Source organism: Salarias fasciatus, assembly GCF_902148845.1.
Source record: "Salarias fasciatus chromosome 7 unlocalized genomic scaffold, fSalaFa1.1 super_scaffold_4, whole genome shotgun sequence".
Classification (NCBI taxonomy): domain Eukaryota; kingdom Metazoa; phylum Chordata; class Actinopteri; order Blenniiformes; family Blenniidae; genus Salarias; species Salarias fasciatus.
This window is the reverse complement of record NW_021941229.1, coordinates 4,075,141-4,084,826: the sequence shown is the minus strand read 5'-3', so window position 1 is coordinate 4,084,826 and position 9,686 is coordinate 4,075,141. Positions and strand designations below refer to the sequence as shown.

The 9,686-nt window shown below is 45.4% G+C and overlaps 1 protein-coding gene across 1 annotated transcript; it reads right to left on the bottom strand.

The window, feature by feature from the left end:
- Window positions 1-5,683: 5,683 nt before the first annotated feature.
- tdgf1 (teratocarcinoma-derived growth factor 1) lies at window positions 5,684-9,465 on the bottom strand. Its single transcript, XM_030085576.1, has 5 exons — window positions 9,456-9,465; window positions 7,536-7,769; window positions 6,451-6,565; window positions 6,260-6,369; window positions 5,684-5,853 (listed from the first exon to the last, which is right to left on the bottom strand). Exons 1-5 carry the CDS (start codon window positions 9,463-9,465, stop codon window positions 5,750-5,752), a joined length of 573 nt encoding a protein of 190 aa, XP_029941436.1. The 3' UTR covers window positions 5,684-5,749.
- Between the last annotated feature and the right edge of the window lie 221 nt (window positions 9,466-9,686).

Below are 9,686 nucleotides of genomic sequence, written 5' to 3'. Positions count from 1 at the left end.
TGTGTGTTATATAACCTATAGAGCCTGAGTGTTGATGCCTTTCGAGCTAATCGCCTCTGGGGAGCAGAGCGAGCGTCCATGTTTTGTGTCTGCGGCCTTGCTGGTTTGTGTGACCCCTGTGACCTCCGCTGGTCCGGCGCTCGCCGTGGATCACAGTATTCCCGCCAGCCACGCGTGGATCTTCTCACGAGAAGCTTTCGCGAAGATCGCCGGCCATCCTGTTTACGGCGGGTTCGAATCCTGGATTGTGCCGGCAGGTATTTCTGTGGCGTGGACAGTTGTTTCAGCCTCATTCCGCTCCATTGTCCCTTAATCCTCCAACGCGCTCTGATCAAAGGTAGCGAGGCGATTACTGCGATCACAGCCGTCAACATGGAGATTCACTGAAAACAAACATACGGCTGATGCAATAAGAGCAGAACCAAGTAATTACATTAATCTAAAATGAAGCGGTCTTTCTGTGACAAATCGATTATTTCACCTTCCTAAAACACCCGCAGGTTCCCAAACTGTGCTCTGACTCGACTGCACCGCTCCGACGGTCCTCGGGAAGACGGTGACAGAGGACACGCTCATTAGCATCCCAGCTGTTGCTAATGCCACAGCAGTGACACAGTGTGAACGCTCCTCTAATAAACCCTCACCATGGCATGAATGACACACTGCTGCCGGCGCCCAGAGACGACAGCCCAGAGCTCACGACCTCAATTCAGTCGTGTCTTCCTGCTGGGTTAGAGCAGTGCTCTGTGTGTGTGTGTGTGTGTGTGTGTGGTTTTCCCACAGGAAGTATCTTTCAGTTTAAATTAGGACGTCTTTGTTCTGTAATCCAAACTCGAACTTCTTGTTGTGATTTCAGTTGAATAATTGAGCGTCTGTAACGATGGCGCCGCGTCACATGGAGCAGCGGCTCATTTCAGCCTGACGTCCTGGATTCTCTCAACTCTTTCACTTTCTTGCTGTTAAAAGTTGTTTCTGGTCTTGAGCTCAGATAAACCCTGCGCCACAGCTGGAAGGCAGACAGAGAACCAGTTTAACTGTACCTGAACACCTCGCCAGAGTTTGTGAAAAAATGTTCTAAAAAAAGGGTAAATGTTTGAATTTTGTTGGTTTTCTCTCATCAAGGGAAGAGTTTCCCTGTCAGGAAGAGTTGAGTGGATCCAGCAGCAGAACGGCCGTCTGCTCCTCCTCTGTCTGTCTCTGATAAACATCTAAATGTTTTTGTTCTTCATTATCTTCTAGTAATTGAACCAATGCCTGAACGAACGCTTCAGCTGAAGACTAGAAGGTAATAAACTCAGCTGTGAATTATATTTTACTGGAACAAATCAAACAAACATTGAGCAGAGGTGTTAAACACATAAACATGACAAAATGTTGTACTTTCTTTAATTTGTAACTTTCTCCTGGTTCAGTTCAGTTTTGTGAAAAGATTTTCAGTGAGGTGTTCATTTAGTCATTCTTCCTCCCACTGAAGCAAAGAGGAAATATTCAGAGTTATGGCTGTTTAATGATTATCATGTTCATGGTGGAGTCCACTGAAACGACATGGATGATCTGTGTGTGTGTGTGTGTGTGTGTGTGTGTGTGTAATCACAGTGTAAAGTGACCACATCGAATAACACAAATCCAACTTCCTGTGTCTGTTATCCCTAAAGCAGAGAGTCAGACGGAAAGCACCACAAAACTTTGATATCATCCATCTCTCTTTCACTCTCTCTCACACACACACACACACACACACACACACACACACACACACACACACCCCTCCCTGCTGGGACCAGAACAGCTGCCGGTAGCCGCTCTGGGTGTCGGAGGATCTTCCCTCTGCTTCACTGAGCTTTACTGGATCAGTGATGCTGGAATGAAACAATGTGCGTCTATAAAGTCAAACAGTCGGTCCGACTGCATCAGGCTCTCTAAGAACAGCGCTGAAGTCCTGGAAGTCCACGTGTGTTTGTGTGATCTGCAGCTCTCAGGCGGAGGTATGCACCATATGTTCCCTCTCAGTGTGTCCCGTGTTAATAATGATTATCTCAGTATCATGAAGCTCAGCTGAAGTTATGATAAAAAAATGAATATATCTTCATCTGTTTGGGAAATTCATCGTAGCTCAATTTTCCCCACTCATCACGGTTTTATGGCTCAGTAAGACATGTAATAATAGAATCGTTTTTATTTTTAGTTGTATTCGGTTGTTTCTTTCCTTTGTGTCTCAGCTGCAGATCAGATCCATATTATTACCGGTAAAGAGCCACTGAGCTGCCAGCAGATGTCAGCAGATCCTGAAGCTGTTCCGGCTCTGAGCTGCTGGATCGACTCTTCAGTTCATCCGTGGCCCGGTTTGCATGGTTTGATCGATCCGATTGAAAGGATCCGTCTGTATACATGAACACTGAAAGCAGTCGTAAGACACACGAGCTGCTGGTGGTCAGTTTCTTCGGTGGGGCCCTCATCATTCTTCAGCTTCAGCCAACATTCTGAGAGATAACTCAGTGTGTTTGTAAAGCGGACAGTGATGGACGGGAAAGAAATTCGTCTTGAGCGGCGGCCATGAAGCGGCGCTGGTTGGTTTAATTTCATGTCACTAATGGTTAATCAGTGATTGGTGGAATGTGGGAATGTTTCTGAAGCCCGGGACGCATGATAAGGACAAGCGGAAACAGTGGAATGTGTTGGTATGAGACATTTACATTCCGTTTGTCCTCAGAATCCCATGATAAGGAGGATTTCTGGACCGGTGTCAACGAAAACAGTGACAGAACAAACTGTTAATGAATGTTTGGTGTTGTGATTAAGACTAATGACGTTACAGCCTCCACATCCCAAGAAAAACAAATAAATCAGTGTGTGTGTGTGTGTGTGTGTGTGTGTGTGTGTGTGTGGAAGTAAGGAGCTGAATGAGCAGAATGTGAAATAAAGTGTGTTCTCTGGTTCTCCTGCTGGGTCAGAAGTCCTCTGTAATCCCTTTAACTCCTCTCTCAGAGGATCCACAGACACCGCCTTCATTTTTCTGGGACTGCGGCGTGCGATCCCTGGGAGAGGAAGCACAGCTGGAGGTCCGTGGAGGAACGGAACAAACAAAGCTGCGAGTCTGACAGGATCCGAGAGCAAATCACATTTTCTGCCCGTTCCCCGGCTCTCTGACCGATCCCGATCCCCTGCCTCTGAACAAGTTGTTATATGGAGCCGTCTGCATAATAAAGGGGAGATTACGCTCAGATTACGTTGGGATTAAAGGACGAAACCCCCCGTTGGCTCAAAACAAAACCCCTCCGTATTGATCCCAGCCTCCCTGTGGGCCTCCTCAGCAGCAGAGCTGCAGCAGGTTCAGACACATTTCAACAATGTTTTACAATTCGTTAATTAAAACTAAAAGGTGAATTTAGTTTGAAAAAAAAATTAAGTTTTCACCTGTTGATGTCATGAGCGCCTGAAGCAGACATTCTGTCTTTATACAGTTTGAACTAAGAGAAAATTTACGGGCTTAAGCACCTGTGTTGTCCAATAACTGTCTATATCAAGAATAATAATCTCAAAACTGTCATCATTTTTAAGCCAAAAAAAGAAAGAAAGAAACAAAACTGGATTTACAAAACTCAGAATTGACTTACCGTACCAACAATGTGAGGCCTCTCAACATCAGTGTAGGCATAAATACTGAAATATTGGTGGTTTTTGGTCAGTTTGATGCTTTAACATATTTCATCCTGTGCAAATGAGCAGAAAAGAGTGTTTCAAGATGTCTTTAAAGTATTAAAGTGACGAATAAAAGGGCTGTGTGTGAGTGAAGGACACTGGAGCAAAACCACCAAGCGAAGCTGCGCGAAGCGACCCTGTGAAGTGTGTGTGCAGTAACACACTACATGCATCAGTTTGTGTTTTTTACTATTTCAAAATAAAGCGTCGCAGCATTGTGTTTTGTTTCACACGTAATGAGCTGATTTGTGCAAAAGTGGTTCAGCGACATTGGTGAGTTTTGATGAAATGGAGAATTTTAGAAGTTCTAAAGAAATCACGGAAGGAGGATTCCAACCCTCAACTCACCGGGTTACGTCAAGGAGAAACAGGTCAACTCAGCATTTTATCATAACATGACTGAGGCAGAATTTTAGAAAAACAGCTTTTTTTTTTGCAAAGTAAATGTTTTAAGACCTTAATGTAATCACTGTATAATTCTATACACATAACTTGAGCAACTTTAATCACCAAGTAAATGCATTTAACAATTCATCATAGAATATCCCATAATATAACAAAATCACAGTATAACAAAAAGATATTAGTTTGCTATGTAGCTAATTAAAGAGGATCTAAACACGAGATTGGAGAAACTTCACAGTCCTCTACACACAGAACAAAACCAAACCCAGAAAGCCACTGATCAGGTCAGTGTCGTCTTTTGAGGGAAAAAATGAAGCTAACCTGGTGTTTTCATTTTACAACAAACCATGGTTCACAAACTGAAGTTCAGTGTTTGTGTCTGTAAAGTTCTGTAAACTTCAGTGAAATCCTGACGGTCACGTCTTCGTACCCTTCAGGATTAGGGCGCGCTGCGTTCTCTCCTTCATTTATAATGGCCACCGGGGGTGTGGAGAGGCGGGGGTGTTTTTCAGGTCGAACCTGGTAAAAGGTTTTGACCCACCGAAGCTGTTCAAATGCAGATGAGCAGCGGAGAGCAACACCTGAGTCAAGGGACGTTACTTCCTGTAGCGGCCAATAATCAAAGCACGGCTGAACTTTCTGCTTCACATGGAAACGCTTCAGTTCAGGCTGATCGTCTGAAACCACCTCCAGAGGTTCAGAGTTCTGGGTCAACATCTGGAAACAGCGCCTGTAGTCTCAGTCCGACATGATTCAGCAGTGGTCTGCTGGACAGAGGAACGTTTCCAGTGTGAACCACAGTTTCCACCCTGGTCTCTCAGTTTGAGAACAACTTGACACGCTTGTTTTCCCAGCCATTCCTACCCACAGTTTGTATTAATGACTCAATTAAAGACGAAGCAGCCCAGTAATTATTCCCCCGCTGAGCTGTTGAGCAAACTGTAGCGTCCAGAAGGCTGGAGAGTGAAGGTACCCGTTCTTTGCTTTGACGTTGCGGCTAATTATGGAGCGGCGACCCGAGCGGCCGGCAGGCCGGCAGACCGCAGAACAGATGTGTTTGTTTAAGATAAGGCGGCAGCAGCAGCAGATAATCAACGCAAACTTCATCAACACTGTGGAGATAAGCCAGCAGCTCCCTCTGAAAATACCTGCAGATAACAGAGCGGCGGAGCGTGGAGAGCAAGAAAATAAAATGATTTGTTCCTCAGTGAGCTGCCATCATTTGAATCCACTGCGATTTTCAGTTTCTTCCGAAGAAATTCACAACGCAGAGACTTTCCTGAGTGCCCTCAGGTTTTAATGAACACTTTCACAGCTTCAGAAAACCACATGTAAACATCGTTTTGGAGGAAAAAGAAAAAATCTGCAGGCACCAAGTTAGACGATCTGAAGTTACAGCAGCATATTTTCAATAAAATCTTATGTACAGCCTCTCACACACACACACAAACTTTAAACTCATCATTGGAAGAAATCCTTAAAAAAAACATGACAAAATGAACGTTTTTTTTCTCTCCGTCTCTGAAAACTGACACACAGTCCAGCTGTTGAGTTCAAACACGTCTGAAGCTCAGCATGAAGCTGCTGATGGGGCTCCAGACTGAGGCTTTTCCACTCGGACCTCGTTTCCATTTGAGTTCTTCTTTTAAGAGACCATAAAAGGAAGCAGAGGAGTCAGAAACACGACGAAGCTGCTGAAGTTTCTCCTGCCGGCTGATCTTCGATGCCAAACCACCTCCTCAGAGTCGTCTGGAAAAAAAAAACTGATTTTATCAAACATCACAAGAAAATTTAAGAGTTTCTGTACGATCAGAGTTACTGGGATTTGTGTTAAAACACACTTTTTATTCACACTATGCTCCGTCTGGCAGTTAGCGCCTTGATTTCCATTCTGTAAATAGTTTCCTGGCTCTTTAAAGCTCTTATCAGCAGCTTCTTTCACTTTCTCAGCAGGACGTATCTTATCTGATCCACTGCTCTGGGTCCTGAAGTGGCCCGAGTGTTTCACCAGAACGCAACAACAGAGACGCCGAAGGCCTGGACAAACGCGGCAGACGCCGAAAACACAGCACAACAAGTCCTTCCTCCAACTGAGAACGAGTTGGAGGGAAAAATCTGAATTCTTCTCCAGATGCTCAGCAGAACTTCTCCTTACCGCAGTCTTTGAAGAAGACGTGGGGGAAGCAGTGCAGGGCGCCGTAGCCGCAGCGGCAGTACGAGCAGCCCTTCTGCACCCACTCGCCATGGGGAATCAAACCGCAGCTCCTGTGGAGGGGAAGAGAGATCAGACACCTGCTGAAGGACCGCAGGAGCGCGGCGTGCGTGGGGTCCGATTCCACGCTGTACCTGGTGCGCTGGTCGTGCTCGCAGCTCCTCCCGGTGAAGAAGCGAGGACAGGCGCAGAAGCTGCCCAGGATGCACGTTCCTCCGTTCTTACAGCAGTTTCGACTCTGCTCGGTACCTGAAACACAGAAGAGTTCGCCAAGTTTAACCCTCACTGAGACTTTTCCTGGCAACCTTTAACACAGAAATTTGTTCCTGACGTCTTGATCAGTGTCCGATACCGATGCTTCTTGGTCTCATGTCAAGTGTTTTCCAATGAATTTCATAAAAACAATCAATTTTGATTTCAAATCAGTGAAATTCTTCCACAAGCTGAAGGACGTCTGGACAGACGCTCACGGCATTCAGGCTCCTCAGAGTTACAGATCATCTGTTTCTCTGGTTAATCATCTAAACGCCTCTCAGTCAAATCAAAAGCAGTAGGTGAAGCTCCCCTGCTAAAATATTCGGTATCGCTTCACACACTGGTGTGAATGTCGGCGGTCACAATGCCAAAACTCCAACGTGTTAAGCGAGGAGAACGTCCTCTAGAAAGGTCTCCGGCTCTCTGGAAAGACAAACTCAGCAGGAATCAGTGAAATGTAAAAAGATAAAATGTGCGTGGAGGCTGAGGGAGCGGGGAGGACTGTTAGCACGGAGGTGAAACATGTCGCAGAGCGCCATCGCTCTTTCTGTCCAAACACAGCTGGGAGGACGGAGACGTCTCCACTGTCCACGCACACCAAACACACAACAACTGATCAGTACATCAGAAGGCTCCATCGTCCACCCCTCCGCGTTCCAGAGTCCGCTCACAGGGCCTCAGGCCTCAGGTTGAGCCTCCCTCCCTCTCCCTGTATCTGTGAAATAAACCAGAGGGTCTGTGTGGCGACACATTCCCGCCCTGCTCTGCTTCACATCCCCAAACAGCGAGAGCAAACGCAGAAAGTAACAGGAGCACACCGAGACCGCCTCAAGAGCCAGACGCAGCTTCCCAGGAGTGTCTGGAGGAGGAGCCGCGTGATTCAATTCACTGAAATCATCTGTGTGTGTGTGTGTGTGTGTGTGTGTGTATGTGTGTGTGTGTGTGTGTGTGTGTGCCAGCTTACTCCTGGTGAGGCCGATGAAGGGCAGCACGCCGCTGGCGTCGCGGTGTTTACGGTCGCCGCTGTTTGCAGAGTTCACCTGGGCAAACTGGTCCAGGAAGTCCTGGGAGGGTCCGGGAGGCCTCACCCCCACGGGGGACGGGGACGGAGAGGGGGACGGGGACGGAGAGGGGGACGGGGACACAGGAGGGGACGAGGGGAGCAGCCGACTCCCGCTGCACTCTGCCCCGTCATCGTCTGCAGGATTGGAAAGAAGAGAAGTTTGATCTGGAGGCTGAAAAAAATACAGTCAGACCCGATGAGCGATACAGGATGAACTGATGAACTGATGAATAGATGAACTGATGAACTGATGGAGGGAAGCTTTCCTCCCTCTGACATTCTAAAGTTCTTTTGAGTTCCCAACCTAAAGCATGAAACGCCCTAAAAACCAGAATGATACTGTTTATTTAAAGTTATGCCTCCAGATTCCTTCTCAATGCGTGGATGAGCATGACTTTTATTTTCTAAAGATTAAAAAACCCTTTAATTAGATCTCTGATGATCAACCACAATGTTAAAGCTGTGTGAATTTTTTAAATTACAAAATCATTATTTTGAGATCTGATTTAATCAGACTTCAACCCTCGAGACCAAAATGCCAAATCAAGTTTTGTAAAAAAAAAAAAAAAAAAAAAAAAATCACTTTATTTCATTCTTTAAAAGTTTTGTTTTCTTTTGTTTTTTCATCTTTGTGGTTTTGATTCTGGTTGGATTCGACTTCCGGTTGGCGATGTCCACTTTATTCTGATCCAACAAAAATAAGTTGTGGCAAATTGATTTTAAAGCATCCATGTGTTTCATGGCATCACTAGTTAATCTTCTTTGGCAGATTTTTTTCAATTTCTTTTTGATTCAAAGGATCAGTTCCGGCAGGAGAAGATCTGAACCTTCTGGTTTTCATATATTTACCGTCAGCTGCATTTTTCTTGTGGTTGCATTTCATGCACTGAAAAGCATTTCAGGTCAAATCTTGAAGACGTGATACATTTAAGATTTAAGAAGCACGAGGGGGAAAAGTGTCAATCAAAGGCTGCAAAAGTCATTCAAACAAACTTTAAGGGTGCAAACAATTCTCTGCAGAAGTCTTTAAAGACAATCATCTTCTAACATTAAATCAGGAGAGAAAGCAGAGCAGCGACACACAGAGATTAGAAAACAAAACTTTCTTCAGTCACTGTGTTTGAGGAAGAAATAAAGTCTTTTAAAAAGAGGAAGGAAAAGATGATGAACAGACCTGAAGCATGAGCACAGTGGAGCCACATCAGAGCACACAGCACAGTCCTGCACGCACACACACACACACACACACACACACACACACACACACACACACACACACACATAGACAATTCACTGAGAAATCCTCCAAATCGCGAGCAGCAGCAGTCTTCAGTGGAGATGAGTTTTTCTCACCGGAGCAGCATGAGGGTCATTTCACCACCGAGCAGACTTTAAAGCCACTTTCTGGGCTGTTTGAGCTCGCGACAGGAAATTACATGCAAAAAAAAAAAAAAAAAAAAAAAAAAAGAAAGAAGGTAAAGAGACTGAAGACTAAAATGAGAATTAAAAATCCACGAAGTCACGAGAAAACAAAATAAGCTTAAATAAAAGCATGTCTTCTCTTGGATGAGGAACAGAAGAGAGCACTCCTTCCACCCTCCCTCTCTCTCTCTCGCTCTCTCTCCAGGTGTGTCTCCAGTAGGGGGCGTGGCCTCTTAGCCCCGCCCCCTGGGGAGTCTTTCCATCTGCCTGTGAATCAACACCAGCAGGAAGGAGGAAGGACTGGAAAATGACATTAGAGAAGAAAAGAGTGTCTTTCTTCCTGAAGAGGGTGAGGGACACCCCCCCTCACTCTCTCTCTCTCACTACCCCCCACCTCACCCCTCTTCATACATGATTCCTACACATTTTCACTTTAACTTTCATCTCAATAGATAATAATCATTTTTAAATGTGTAAAATGTCGACCTGCACTGAGATGTTTTCTGCAGTTTTTCTCTTTTAAAGCTGAGATATTTTCACACAAGGTCAGACTGGAGGTGAGGCGTTGACGTCAGGCCCCAGCTTGAAAAGATGTAGAAAGGATTTCCGCTGTATTTCTGTCTGTGGGTT